This window comes from Corvus hawaiiensis, chromosome 21, assembly GCF_020740725.1.
Source record: "Corvus hawaiiensis isolate bCorHaw1 chromosome 21, bCorHaw1.pri.cur, whole genome shotgun sequence".
NCBI classification, from domain to species: Eukaryota; Metazoa; Chordata; class Aves; order Passeriformes; family Corvidae; genus Corvus; species Corvus hawaiiensis.
Window position 1 is genome coordinate 5,655,641 of NC_063233.1, and position 14,290 is coordinate 5,669,930.

A 14,290-nucleotide genomic window follows, 5' to 3' on the forward strand; every position below is an offset into this window, starting at 1 on the left:
GCTGGAGCTTCAGCTGGCCCTCAGCACTAAAACACATCATCTCATTACAGTTTGTCTCCATCTGTGATGCTTTAAGCTCTGCCTACAGTGAGCTCAGACAGGAAAGCAGCTGGAAAAGTTGGCTCCATCCTCCCTTCCTCCTGCTGAGATACTTAGAGCTTTGGTGAGAGCAGATAAGAAACAACCAACCAATACTGTGTGTGCTCAAAGCTTTACTGCTAAAACCATCTTCTGAAAGAAAACATCATACAATTCTTTGGCCACAGGAAGGCAGGAACTTCTCCCGTAGCACCCATCTTGCTCCTCTCCTTCCCTGCTAAACAGCAACAGTGACTTCACTTTATGCCTGCATGAGCCTCACACAACTCCAAGGCAGCAGAGGATTAGGGGCAAACCCTAGAGAGTTGCTACAGTGTCAGGTGGCCCTGAGGCTCCTGCAGGACCCCCCTGGAGACTCCGTTGTGTGTCTGTGTTTCAGACACCACAAGGGGGAGGGCAGAGAAAAGCACACGTTTAATTCTTAATTTCCACATTTGCAACTGCACAAGGAACTGTGATTCTGCAGGTGACTGCCAGTCCCTTGCCAGGGGTTACCTGGATTTGTCTAGTCAGGGTTCAGTGCTTTCCAGCTGTGATGGCTTTCAAGTTGCTTGTTCTCTTGAGGATGTTTGGGACAAAGAGGAGCCCTGAGGCTCGCTCAATGCTCTCGATGGGAACCAGGAACCGTTCCAGGGGGATTTTATCATCCACAGGGCTATTGGGCATAACGTAGGAGCGCAACTCAATCTCCCCACTCTCCTTTTCCAAGATGAGCACCTTGAAGAAATGGGTGGGGACAGCCACATTGTTCTTCCCAATCACCTGGTACTTCACATACATCTTCCCATCGGCCTCCATCCTGCACCAACAGCAACATCCCAGGTTATCTCCTAGTTTGGTGTCACTCTACCCCCTCAGTCCTCCAACACCCCCTGAGCCCCCGCCCACAGCAGGCAGCAGCTCTGCTCCTGCAGCAGAGCTGTAAAACATGGCTGGAGCAGAGGCTATGTGACAGGGTGCATTGGGGCTGCTCCCAAATCCCCTCCCTGCTTACCAAACTATTTCCTGCTGCTGAAGAGATCTCAACATGAGACAGAGCTGCTACATGGCGATCTTTGAAAATGAAGTCATGTCCTTAAGTGGAAAAGTAGTCCATGACATTGAACCTGAAAGCTTTATTCTGCAGGGATGGGGTTTGCAGTCTAATTTGGTAATCTCCTATCTACTAAATTGTTAAGGACTGCAAACAAAAACAACCTGGTTATGCTGTAGCTCAAGAAACCCACTTTACTCATGAAATAACCATCTGGATGGGAAATACATAAACTAATCCTAAGAAGGTACCTTTCCACAGAACCTCTATGCTCAGCTGGTCTTACCTACTGAGAGGGCCCTTAGCAGATCTCTCCTGTCTGGGAGCACCTCAGCCTGTTTTCCTTTGCCAGCACAACACATCTTTTGGGTGCCAGTCCAGCTCAGCCCTCGTGTTTACCTGGGCAGGAAGAGGGGTCCTGTGCAGACATAGACATTCCTGTTGTTTTTTGCCAAGCTTCTGCAGTACTTCTCAAGGTTATTCCAGGCATTCTGGTTTAAATGAGGATTCTAGAAAAACAACCAGTAGTCAGTTGCTGGGGTATTCCCTCACTGTTCAGAGTAACACCACCTGCCTTTTCTGTAACACATCTCACAGAGCCCCAAGCACTTTCCACACAAGATCTCCACTATCACCTCTGCTTTGGGACCTGTGATGGCCTGGTTTGTATGCCCAGGACGGAACCCATTGCCTCAGGCCACAATTTTTTTCCAAGTGTTTGTCTACCTGCTCCTGACAGGAGCTGCACTGAACGGGGTCTCTTTCATGGTATGAGAGACACATACAGGCGGTGCATTTGCAGGATTTCTGTTGTCAAATTCAGGAGGAATCAGCACCTCCGACTGACTTTGGCCCCTCTCTGCCTGAACTGCTGCAGGCACAAACACAGCGACGCTCCCAGGTGGTTTCCCGCAGGGAGCAGCGTCTGCCCTTGAAGGCGGGCAGCTCCGGCTTCCCCGCAGGCCTCGAGCCGTACCTGCGGGGCGATGTTGCTCAGGTAGAACGTGTCCCGCATGGCCTTCTGGCTCCACCTGTGGTTGGCGGCGGCGGCCAGGTGCCCGCGGTCGAAGCCGCTGCCGCGGTAGTCGGCGTTGGTGGCGCGGTGATACTCGTGCACCGAGTCGTCCTCCTGGAAGTCGCAGGCGGCGCGGTCCGAAGCGCCGCTGAGCGTGTCCCGGTTGAGCTGCTCGATGACCCAGAGCGCGCTGCGGCTCCGCGGGTCGTAGCACAGCACGTAGGACTCGCGGCTCCGCAGCTGCGCCAACCCGGGCAGCCCGTACTTGCTCAGCTCGGTGCGCCCCGAGCCCGGCGGCGCGGGCAGGCTGGCCGCTGCCACGGCGGGCAGCACGGGCAAGCGGGCCAGCAGCCCCTCGGCCGCATCGCCTTGGTCCCGGTGCTCCCGGCGGCCCAGAGCCGCCCCCAGCCCCGCGCCCACCCCCAGCGGCAGCACCCACCGGGCCCGCAGCATGGCCGTGCGACCGTGGGGCCCGGCACGGCCTTAAACGGGCCGCGGCTGAGCCTCAGGCGGGCGCGCTGCTCCGGCGGCATCGCCGCTTTAAGGGAGAGCGCGCACAGGGCGAGCGGCGGGCACACCGCGATCCCGGGCCGCACCGGGAGCGGGGATCGCTCCCTCGGGAACGGCGGGACCGGAGCGGCCCCGCGGCCGAGAGGGCGGCTCGGGACACGGGGCAGAAGGACAGAGCGGTCAGCGAGGCGGGGGGACGCGCGCTCCCACCGCCACCGAGAGCGCTCGCAGGTGCGGTGGCACCGGTGCGAGGTATTCCTGGGGAAAAGGCACAGCTCCCGCACCGGGGGAAGGCAAAGCAAAACCATCGCCGAAAGGAGATGGCGGTGGAAGAGCCAGGCTGGTTCTCCAGGGCTCTCCGCAGCTCGCTGTGCTGCTCTCACACCTATGGACACTGCAGCTGGAACCTGGAGCAGCCCCAACTCCGAATCACACCAACAGGAGAGGTTTGCACAGACATCCGTTTAGTTAAAGGAAACGTTATAAGAATAGTGTTTTTAAAAAGAAGCATAAAAGAAGGAGTTTTATAGTGATGAAGTGTTCACTACACCCTTTTCTGGCAATCCTTCCCAAATAAAGTGGGGGGGAAAAGTGTTATCTGTTCCTTTCTTTGGGGAAAGGGCATTTTGGAAGACTGCTCCGAACAGCTAAAACAGTCACTGACATTCCTTAAGGGAAAACAGCCTCTGATTCCCAAACACCCCAGACTCCCCTAAAACAACTTCTGGCCTTCATTCTACTCAATGGCAAAGTGCAAATAATTCTAGGTTAGGTCACAAAATTCAAACTCAGAATCAGTCTCTTGCGTGGCCGCCACCACCACCAACTTGATCCACCCCATTGGCAAAGCCACAAAGTTCCTCGAAGCTTGAACTCCAGCGAGGTGCAGGTAGAGCAGACCACTCCTCCCCAGGGAAGGCTCATCTCTTCCCACACACCAGGAGTGTCCTGTTTTCCCTCCCAGCTGAAGGTGATTTCCGTGTCCCCTGCCTGGCAGTAGTCCTGCCTAGGAGGAACACATGGTAAGAGCCATTTAAACATCCCCTGTTCCTTGTGAGATAATGGGTCCCCAAGGCAGCCCAGACTAACACCTCTCACCCCAAAGATCAGCTCTTTCAGCCAACCTCGCTGTTCTCGCAAGGATTATAAGAAACCAGAAGTGGAAACATCTCAAGGCTGGAGCAGGTGTTACTTGGCCACACGAGCAAGGAAACATCAGTTAAGTACCATCTCACTTCAAGAACAACAAAATTAAATCACCAAAAGCCTTCAAGGAATGAAGCCAAGGGAAACATGAGGAGATTCAAAAGCTGGTAAAAGGTTAAGACTTTCTTTTGCCCCCTTAAAAAATCTGGTTTTGCTCTTAAAGAAAGGAGAAAGTCTTAGAATAAAGAAATGGATGTCCCAAGACAATGAAAAGTACCACTCCTTTAAACAGCAGGACAGAATCTCTACCACACAGGAAGGAAATAAGCAGGAATATAAAACAGCTTTTTATGTATGGAACAGCCTGTCTGGATGTTTCAAAGTTGTTGCAAGCTCTCACCAAAGAACTCAATAGGTCTGGCAGCCATAGTTTGGATAAGGCTACAGAATTTATCCCAGAGATCCTTCCCAGCAGCCAAATCTCTCATTGCATCCCTTTAAACCACTGCAGACTCCTTTCAGAAGCATTCACTGTCACCCCCTGAAGCAAGGTGACATAACATGAGCCCTTGGACACCTAGGAAGGGAGAAGACAGCATGACACCTGCACTGCCACCTCCCCTATGCCTTCCCCAAGCGGGGAAGGTCACCCTCAGGGCCCAAAGCTATGCTGAAAATGTGCAGAAGTTCATCTCCAATTAATGCTTTCATCCTGATTTGCCTGCTGCCTCCTCAGGTTACTTTAAGGAGACTTCCAGCTGCTGCTCAGAGCAGGATGGTCCTGTTGCCAGTGAGAAATTCCAGCATAAGGAAAGCCTGCACCTGCCAGGGGAACCCAGAATGAACAGCCCAGCACAGGTATTCAGGGAGATGAGAGCAGAGTTTGTGCATGGAATGGGAAAACTACAGCAGTATTTATAGCAGTTCTGAGGCAGAAACGCTTGGAACAGGTACAATTCTGCCTAGGAGTGTGACCCTCTGGTTCTACGTTTGTAGAGAACCTCCCAGGTGACTGTTTGACCACACGAGGTCTGGCCAACAGCCTCCCTAGTGCAAGTACCCAAGAGCTGAGACATAAGACCACCTGGAACAGCTCAGAAAGAACATCCATCCAGTCGCTAGAGCAGCCAGGATGCTTCATCACACTGCTGTCCTGGTCTACCTGTTCCATTTTTCTTGGAGGAAAACTTTACCCTCAAGGAAAGGTTGCAGCAGAGAGGGATACTGTTGCCACAGGTATAAATTACAGATTGCTTTAAACCTTCAATTGCTCTTGCAACACAGCAGCAACATGTGGCTGCACAAGTGGCACTTGAGCACCTTCTCAAGAGGCAGAGATTGCTTGGGATTGCCAATAAGAACATGGGTACATGTACCAACATGTCCTGCCATCTCCCCACACACCTTGCTGAGAATTACAGCAGCCTGTGAAGGCCTTCAGTGAAGAAAATAACACCAGTAAAAAAAAGCTGAAGGCTGCCAGCATCCCTCCTGCTAGGGCAAGTCTAGGCCAGCAGCAGCTTAAGCAGGTCTTACAAAGACTGACTGACCTTTAACAAATCAACACTCATAAATACCAAAAACTGCAGCGTCCAACAGCAGAGGTGAGCCAGCACAGCAAAGAAAGAAAGGGAAAAGCACGTTGGATTAGTGTTCACTCAAGAGCTTCTGCACCACACAAGCACCTGGGTGCTAGCAGTTTCTCCCTCTGAGGATTAGGGTTTCTGCTCAGCTCGACACTGTGGCAGGTCAGCAGTTCTCCCTGTGGTTTGTCTCAGTCCCTGTTCACCTGAACCCACTCGACTGTATCTGAAGTGCAGCAGTTTCCCTCTCAGGAGGAACAAGTGTCCAGCTCAGGACTGTGACTCCAACAGGACCAGGACAGAACTGTGGATCAGCCCTAGCAGTCAGCTCATGACAGATGCTTGTATGTCTGCTGGACTGTGCTAGAGAAGGACTCTTACTGCAGATCAGAACTGTCTCTTTCTGACAAGAAGTACTGTGAGACAATAGCAAGGTTACTGTGACCAGACCTTAATGTCAGTAGTATTATTTAAGCCACTGAGGCAGAAAACTCCAGTTCTGTACCTGTATAAGCCCCTAAATACATCTGTCTTCACTGAACATGATTAGGTATCCATTTCTTTTGTTTCAGAATCCTGATTGTAGCTGGATATGCTCCAGTTCAGAGCCAGGAAAGCAGCGTGAGGCCTCCCTGCAGTAACAATCCTGCTCTAAGGCTGTGCGTACTAAGGCTGGACTTGGAACTACACTTCCCTGGGGGATTAAAACCACCAGAGTCTTGCTTTCAAGAAGACCTCGCTGATAAGGCGGTTCTGGATTCAGGCAGTTTGAGTGCACAAAGCCAGCAGCTGTCACGGTGTCCTCCCACCTCAGCTTCCCAAGACTCTTTCCCAGTCAAAGGAGTGCAAACTGCCAGGTGACCTTCACCAGAAACTGATGCAATCTTCTTCTTCTTTTTCACACACCTCAGGGATGGCAAAGTGCAGACACGAGGGAGGAGAAACTACCCGAATGGCAGAATGTGTGACTTCACTGGAATACATTCTGTTCACAGGAGGAAGATCCTTCTATCCTCACCCACCAAAATTCACTGGACTTAAGTCTGTCCTTTCCCTACCAGAAGTTCCTCCATGTGTTACTTCCATGATACAGGAGTCCATCCCTTCTGGGATATGCAGACAGAAGGTTTCTTTCTCCCCAAACTCAAAGTCATTAAAAAAAGATACAAAGAACTGCTTTTGGCAGCAGAGAGGCATTTGAGATGTGGAAAAATCTGGAGTGCACGACCCAAGTAGATGGGGAAGTAATCAGTCCTTGACCTAATAAATAGAGTAGAAGGAAGTCTTCAAGGTGGCCAGTAGCCCAAACAAAACCTGAAGCCTTGCAGAGACCAGTAGGAGCTTTAGTGCATCACACTGCAAGGGGCCATCTCCTGGGATCCACTGCCACACAGTTCTTGGACACCTTTTGTTAGGCCCATGGACTATTTGGAATCTTGAAGTTCCTTTGCCTTCTTCAAAATTAGATGAACATCAGAGATAGGATAATCCTATGGCAAAGAAACAAAGGGATTTCAGTGACTTTCCCAGCATTCTTGATCCAGATTGTTTTGCTTAAGCAAGGCAAACCTTGAAAACAACATTCTTGGCCTATTATAACACAATGCCATGTTCAGTTACTCCTTTAACAGCTACAGTTTCCTGTTTTGTAACTGATCAAAACTCAATACCCTTCCAGAGGGTTTGTTGTTGGTTTTTTTTCACTTTGTTCTCCAAGGGCACAGTAAACTGGCCTGCCACAGGGCTCTCCTCATGCCAGAGAGCCTTATCAAAACCCGTATCTTGCAAAGCCCAAAGCAGGAACTGGCAGAACATGAGATATCCAACTGTGCAGTGCAGACGTTTCCAACCTAAGGCTCTCACAGATCTCAGAACTAAACAGAACCCTCTGGCAAAAAAAATCAGCAGTGTTACAAAATCTTTGCTTGAAATTATTCCTTTTTTTTTGCAAACCAAAGGAACATTAGAAACCTCCAATCTATGATAATTTCTCTGTAGGGTAAAAAGGATGCGTGTCCAAAAGACTCCCACTTCCAGTAATGAGGGTGCTGTAAAATCCCTGCAGATTTTCCTGCATGCAAACATCACAAATGTGGTACTTGTCTTGAACCAGGCATACCCTCCCACCCTCTCACATACTGTCATCCTCTCTCACAGTACTATTTTAAGACTTTTCCAATTGCTCTCTGTGCCCACTCTATTTAATTCTTACCTGTAGCAGCCTCATGTTCAGAGTGAAGTCTCCTTCCAGCAACTGATCCCGGATGAGTCTGAAAGATGGAAATTATTCCAGCTACTTTTGACTCTTTAGGAAGAAACTTTAAAATCTGTAACCTCTTCACCAGATGCCCTAACACATGCCTATAGAAGACTCCTGGATCCATGGAAGAGAAGAAGAGGAAGGCTATGTGTGTACTTACGTCAACATGGCACAACAGACGAGCAGGAGGAAATCGAAGCGCTTGTCATCAGCAAAGAGGGAGTCCCAGATACGGATGACATCTGGCAGCAGGAACTCTTGGGACAAGAGCAACGTCAGCCAGCGGAAGGCAAAGAACTGGGGTTTGATGTTCTGTTCTTGCTGTCAGACAGGCACCAGGCAAACAATGAATACGTGCTCCTGGCCAGCTCCCTACAGGCAAGAGATGCACCCCCTGTTTCCATCCCCGTCTCCTCCCCGACACTGCTCTAAGCTCCAAGCTCATCTTGCAGCAGCCGGAAAACCCCTGCATCCTTTGGAGACTCTCCCATTCAACCTCGACCGAGAGATTTTCAGTGCACCCACACTCCACCCCTACAGCCAAGCCAGAAAATGCTCCTCTGTCCACAACAGGGAGTAAAGGAAGCTTTTCCCCCTAAAGGCACTATCTGTGTTCCGTTAAACCTGCCAAGTAATTTTAAAGTTCCCATTTGAACAGCATTTTATCTGCAAAGCTGCAGCCATCCCCCGCTAGCACAGGCACTGTTTGTCAGGATTTCCTCTCCTTTCCAGAACCCTTGTATTTATCAAAAGGTTTGCTATTCACAAAGAGAAACAAAGATGGAATAGAGTTCACACTGATGGTCAGTAAAACATGCTATAAGCACCTTTAACTTGAACCTTTCCTGTTTTCTGATGTTAAATCCAAGGTAGCATAAGTTTATTCAAGGTCAGACAAGTTCAGGATTCTGCTGATATTCGTAAGGACCAGCTGCTGCACAGCCAAGACCATTTCCTGCCAGCCAAACATTAAGCAGTTTTTCTCCCCACTACCAGCCAACACTGTGGGCTCTGTCACTGTGCTGACAAACCATCTTTTGGATTACAAAAGAAACATATCCTGACTTTTCTAGACGGAAAGAGATCACAGTGTGATTTGGTCAAGGTTGCAGTAACAAGAATTGCTTTCCCTTCCAAAGTCTCCTTGGACTTTCACACCAAATGGACTATAAGACTGAAGATGTTTGTAATGAAAGCTGCCTTCTACATGTTCTACAAAACTCACACAAACCCAAAGCACTTGAAAACCTTTGGATGAAGTGGAACAGTATAATTTGGCCAGTGGGATCATCCAGCTCACTTGATTTCATTTTTCCTTTGGAATGAGCTCACGCAGTTTAAGTCAGTGATGTCAGGGCATCCAGTGGCAATAGAAGTGCGTGTGTGCAGCGTGGGGGATGCTTTTTGTTTTGCTCTTAAAGGCAGAAACAATTTCTGTAACCTGGGATGCTGAAAAGCTCTACAGCAAAACCTGTGTTTTGCCTGATGACTACAAGACAGTAAAGACTCTAGCTCCAGCTGTGCAGGTGACCAAGGATCGTGGCCAAGTCCCTTCAGAGTCCCAGCTGGCAGCTATGCAACAACCATAGTTTGCTTTCAGAGCCAGGCAGGGGAGGAAGCCTTGCTGTGTCAGCTCGCTCTGGGCTCACTCCAAGGAGAGGCTGTTTCAGCTCAGAGATAAGAGTCTCTCTGCCCCACAAGCAAAGCCCTTCATACACTCTCTGTGTTCTCCTTAAGCACAGTTTAACAAAACTGACATTCACATGCACTGTTAAGCCACTCCTTGCATCCAACCCAAGACCCAGAGAAACACCTGGCTCCTCACCAGTTTCAAATACAGCTCCACATCTTTCTCCTTCAGGGTGGAGTACACCTTCTCCATTTTGTAGGTAATACCACACTGAGAATCATCCAGGCTCTTGATGAAGTTGTCCCGAATTTCAGCCATTAGATTGGTAAAGCAGAAAAACGTGTCTGCTTCAGCATGTTCTGGGGAAAGTAAGACCATGAGGGAATAGAGGAAGCATCACTGACAGAGGTACAGAGCTGTAAAACTGTCCTTGCTCCATAATCTAGTTGCTGTATTAGATTTAAGGAGTAGGTCCCACCAGATCTTGGCTTGCTTGGTCTGGGTTAAGGCTAGACAAACTTTTTTTTCTTTTTTTTTTTTTTTTAACAGAAACATCTACAGAGCCACTGGAGATACTGACCCTGTGTGCAACACAAGGTCTTCATGACATGAAGTCACAAAACAGTTATCTGTGCCCAACAACATAAGCTGCCACCACCACACACCCTCAGAACTGTGAAGCAGAATCAACAGGCAAAGTCCTCCCTTTCCATTCTTTTCTATATAGTACAGAGAAACAAGAGCTTCTAAGGGGATTTTAAGTTAAACAAACAACAATTGCTCAAAAATCCTCACTTTTCATGTCCTCACCACTTGAAGCCCATTCAGCTCCTACCAATTCCCCAAAACTCCTCATGCCATGCAGAGAACTCGCAGTACCACAGCCACTGCTGAGCAGCCAAAAGGCCCCCTCACCTTTCCATTCGCTGTTAGGGTCTGTAGCAAAGGTGTAGTAAAGAGGCCCCACAATTTCATTCATGCCCTGGACATAGGCTATCCCGGGGTTCAGCTTGGCATAGATGAACAGGATCCGCTCCACCACTTCCCAGTGAGCTTCGCAGCCATTGGGCAGAACTTCGTACTCGCTCAGAGAGCTGGAGGTGCTTTTAAGAGGGGAGCTCACCTGGAAAACAAGGCTGAATCAGGATAACCAACTGGCACAGATCCTTTAGCACATGTGCCAAGGTTGGCTTTTAACACACATAGGCCCCCCAAAAGATCTGGGCTGTTTATACCACATAAACCAAGACAAGCAACTCTGGGAGCACACAGGCAAGGAAGTCCTGGTGCTGGCTGTCCGTGAAGAAAAAAGTCTGTGCAGCAACAGACAGTTCCCTCTGAATCATTGTACCACATGATCTCACACAGCAAAAACCACAGCAGTTCCACTTCGTTAGTAGTATGAGGGAAGGATACTGATGGTTGTGGAAGAAGCCACCTTCCCCAACAGCACGTGTGCTGTAACACTCATGAAAGGGGAAAGAGACAACACATTTTAACAGATACTCAGCTCTTCTCCTAATTCCAGGTTTGAAATCCAGTTCTGGAGGACTATGGAAATTTGTAATAAATTCATGGTAAATTAACTCTTCAGTGTTTTGTTCCCGTACAGGAAGGCGTATGTCAAGCACAAAATCACTTGTGACTCCAAATTCTACCAGAAGTCAGGTAAAAACAATCCTTAAAATTAAATGCACCTATAACTGCCTACAGTCTGTCAGGCACTTCAACTGCTTCTACAATGTCCAGCCCCAAGAATGCTCAGTATCTGCTGGGGTGTTTCCTTAATTCCACTGCACAAGCAGAAAGAGAAACAGAGACAGTCCAAGAATCACCCTTCCCCTTCCCAATCCAAGGCCCTGCCCTGTGACAAGGACAGCCCCAGCCCAGAGCTCACATTTGTCACCCCACTGCGGTTTCGTGCCACCGTCTGCGACTTGAGCGTGGTCTGCTCCACCCGTCTGCGCAGTGTCTCAAACTCGTTCTGGGGGTCCAGGATTAACAGGCAGGGATAATCTGTGGGGCGCTGGAAAAACGCCATGTCAGGGTACAGCCTCCTAGGATGGACACAGAAGGAAATCAGGAACAAGAAGGAAGTACATACCCCATGTCGAGTGGGAGGCTCAGTTTAATATTAAACTTCGTTTTCAAAGTACAATTTGTTGACCAAACCTCTTGGGTTCAGAAATCTGAGTCGTTCTGCCTCACACACCTGACATCTTTGTCTATCTGGAGGAGCACTTCATTATCCTTGAAGTAAGTGTTCCACCGACTGTCTGGATTTGGATTGAGGGGCTAAAGAGAGAAACAACAGAAACGGAACAAGTGTCTTTCACACATATCAAAATCCTCAGTAAACATACAGTGATTTAACATTTCTGCTGTCACTCTGCTACCAGCACAATCTGAGCACATCAGGGTCATTTTTTCTCTCACATTTTCAATCCCTTTTCATTTGTCTCTTCAAGAATTTGTTCCCAAATCAGGTATTTTGTCCTCTGTTAACAAGATTCCTGATTACAGCTCCAAACGTGGATATGGTATTTGGACTTGCAGTAAGAGTTATCCACCCACCCAGTACTTTGATGGCTGATTAAGCACCACCCAGGAAAAAGAAAATGTGTATTCCATGAACTACAACCTATGCTGTATCAGACCAGTTTCCCAATATGATAAACTTAACTCCCCCCTACACACACACATTCTTCTCTCCACACCAAGATCCACACAAAGTTAACAACTAACCAAGAAAAAAACAACAAGCTACATTCCAAGGGATTCAAAGATCATTGTGACCTGCCTGTGTGGCTTTACAGACATGCCAGTTTTACACCACCAAGGCTCCAGAGATCACAGTGGGGCAGGTGACTGCAGGGGAGTGAACACTCAGAATGGTCATGGGAGCAGCTGTATCATTTTACAGTCTCTTCTGATCAGTTACTTCACTCACTCACTCCTCCCACACACACACTCCTAAAAGCACTTTCACAGAAGAAGAAAACCAAGGCATGCAGGCTTGCCATAACAACCCAGAAGCATTACTAGAAATAATCAGCTCTCCTGCCTTCCATACCACAGTCCAGCCTGACTCTCCTGCCTCTTTTCTATCCTCTGCTCAACAGCCTGCTCCAAATGCACTCATGGACCCTACTTCCCAGGGGAGCATCTCACAGCTCCAGCTACCTCTTGTGAGCCTTTCCCTTTCCCTACGAGACCCACAGCCCAGGCAGGTAGTCCCAAAAGGCAGGAGAAGGAAAGTGCACAGCTGGAAACAGCTCTCTACAGAGCTATTGGTGCTTTGTCAATAATTCACGCTCAAGGCTACCAAGACAAAAGTGGCAGGCTGGCACCTGGGAACCATCCTTCCCTCTGGCAGGGCAGAACAGTTGGGAACAGAGCCAGGAGTAGCTCAGGGGGCCAGAAAAATCCCCAAGGAATTTTCTGCAGCACAAAGGCTTAACAACACTTACATGATCTTCTAGGGTCACATCTTCCCTTGAAACACCCAGGTTGGCTTTGGCGATCCCAGGCTGGATAATCATTTCTTTCAGGAACTGGGAATACAGATCCCTTAAAGAAGAAAAGAGGAATTTGCAATGAGGAAGATAAGGTCAAGGTGAGCACACAGAGTTCAAACAGATCTCTCTGTCCCACCCTGCTCAGCCAGAAGGCATCTGATTTTCTCTTCAGTGTAACTGAAGGGGTCAATCTACCAGGCAGCTGTGAGAACAGCACATTCCACACAAGAACAATTTATTTTATGAACGTACTTAATTATTTAGAGACTATTCTCCTTTTCTGCAGATATTTTTAGAAATAAATGGACAAGTACCAACATCCTCACCTCTGTTTCTTCAGCAAAGAGCTCCATAAGGCTTTCTCTAAAGGGAGGTAGTTCAGGAGTATCTGCACAGGAAACAGGTGAACAGGAATTAGTATTCAATGAGCTGTTACACCTGCAAGATGAGCAAAGCAAACACAGTGGCTCGAACTGGCTTTTGGAAAATACTGGGAGGTTTCTCCAGAAAGCCGAGTACTTTGCCAAGCAACAGTCAGGAATATTTCAGGGACTGGCTTTCAATACAGAACTATTTGTAGGACTGATCAATAGCTAACCAGACCGAAATGCACTGCTAGCTTAAAACTGACGCTGTTCACATCCAAAATGCTGATCTCCACAAATTACTGCTGACTTCTAGTGCCCTTTAAGCTCTGGATTTATTGTTTGTTTGTTTACAACTTTAAGCACCAAAAAACAATGCTACGTGTACTTAACCAACCCAAAGCATCACTCGCAAGAAAGGAAAGCACCCCAAGCAAAACCCACCTTCCAGCACAGGCAGCGCAGCCCACCATCAAAGGGAATTCCTGTGGAATACCAGGCAAAGAAATAACCACGTTAGCCCATCTCTCACCGCGGGTTGCTGATGTCACCTCACGAACAGGCCTGGCAACATTTTTCCTCCCCGAGGGGCATGAAGTTTCCCCTGGGACGCTGCCGGGATTATCCACAGTGTCTCCCACGGGGACCCCCCGTGTCACCAGCCCGGGGCACCGCCGTGCCCGCAGCCCCTTCCCCAGCCTGGGGCCGGTCCCCGCGGAACTCACCACTGAAGCACAGCTCGCGGAGCTTGGTCAGAGCCACCGTGGGTTCTCCAAGCACCTCCTGGAAGTCCGCGATCCTGAGAGGAGCGAAGCCGCGGGCGTCATCAGGGTTGGTACGGGCAACCTGAGACCCTCCAGAGCCCGCAACCCCTCAGAGCCCCCGATTCTCGAGAGCCCCCACCCCGCCCAGCGGAACCCCGGCAAGGTGGGGAGGGGAAAGACCACAGTTCCTACACAGACCCCAACACCGACCTGCTCTGGTGCAGCCGCGACATGGCGGCCCCGACGCCCCTTCCCCGCGCGCCGCATAAACACTCCGGCTGGAAACACCGCCCAGGGAAGGGGGATGCGGGACGGGCCCCGCCCCGGGCCCGCCCGCCCCGCCGGGCCCGCCCCCGAGGGCGTGGCG

At 49.5% G+C, this 14,290-nt stretch overlaps 2 protein-coding genes across 2 annotated transcripts; both read right to left on the reverse strand.

Annotated features, from left to right (window-relative positions):
• Nucleotides 1–192: 192 nt before the first annotated feature.
• ENDOG (endonuclease G) lies at nt 193–2,615 on the reverse strand. The gene is made up of 3 exons (XM_048325724.1): nt 2,109–2,615; nt 1,532–1,641; nt 193–898 (listed from the first exon to the last, which is right to left on the reverse strand). The coding sequence occupies exons 1-3, from the start codon at nt 2,598–2,600 to the stop codon at nt 616–618; spliced, it is 885 nt and encodes a 294-aa protein (XP_048181681.1). The 5' UTR covers nt 2,601–2,615; the 3' UTR covers nt 193–615.
• Nucleotides 2,616–3,104: 489 nt separating this feature from the next.
• TBC1D13 (TBC1 domain family member 13) lies at nt 3,105–14,243 on the reverse strand. Its single transcript, XM_048325723.1, has 12 exons — nt 14,134–14,243; nt 13,885–13,958; nt 13,604–13,644; nt 13,121–13,182; nt 12,747–12,846; nt 11,489–11,571; nt 11,174–11,333; nt 10,192–10,399; nt 9,472–9,635; nt 7,807–7,967; nt 7,599–7,656; nt 3,105–6,876 (listed from the first exon to the last, which is right to left on the reverse strand). The coding sequence occupies exons 1-12, from the start codon at nt 14,154–14,156 to the stop codon at nt 6,811–6,813; spliced, it is 1,200 nt and encodes a 399-aa protein (XP_048181680.1). The 5' UTR covers nt 14,157–14,243; the 3' UTR covers nt 3,105–6,810.
• Nucleotides 14,244–14,290: the final 47 nt, after the last annotated feature.

Bases quoted from the DNA above. Each gene is read 5' to 3' on its own strand.
- TBC1D13 (XM_048325723.1), bottom strand. From the start codon at position 14,156: ATGTCGCGGCTGCACCAGAGCAG. The intron at 12,847-13,120 runs GTGAGGATGTTG...TTCTTCTTTAAG, and splicing joins TCTTTGCTGAAGAAACAGAG to GGATCTGTATTCCCAGTTCC. The intron at 11,334-11,488 runs GTGTGTGAGGCA...TGTCCATCCTAG, and splicing joins CAGATAGACAAAGATGTCAG to GAGGCTGTACCCTGACATGG.
- ENDOG (XM_048325724.1), bottom strand. From the start codon at position 2,600: ATGCTGCGGGCCCGGTGGGTGCTGCCGCTGGGGGTGGGCGCGGGGCTG. The intron at 1,642-2,108 runs GTACGGCTCGAG...TTGTTTTTCTAG, and splicing joins TGAGCAACATCGCCCCGCAG to AATCCTCATTTAAACCAGAA. The intron at 899-1,531 runs GTAAACACGAGG...CTGTTGGTGCAG, and splicing joins GGACCCCTCTTCCTGCCCAG to GATGGAGGCCGATGGGAAGA.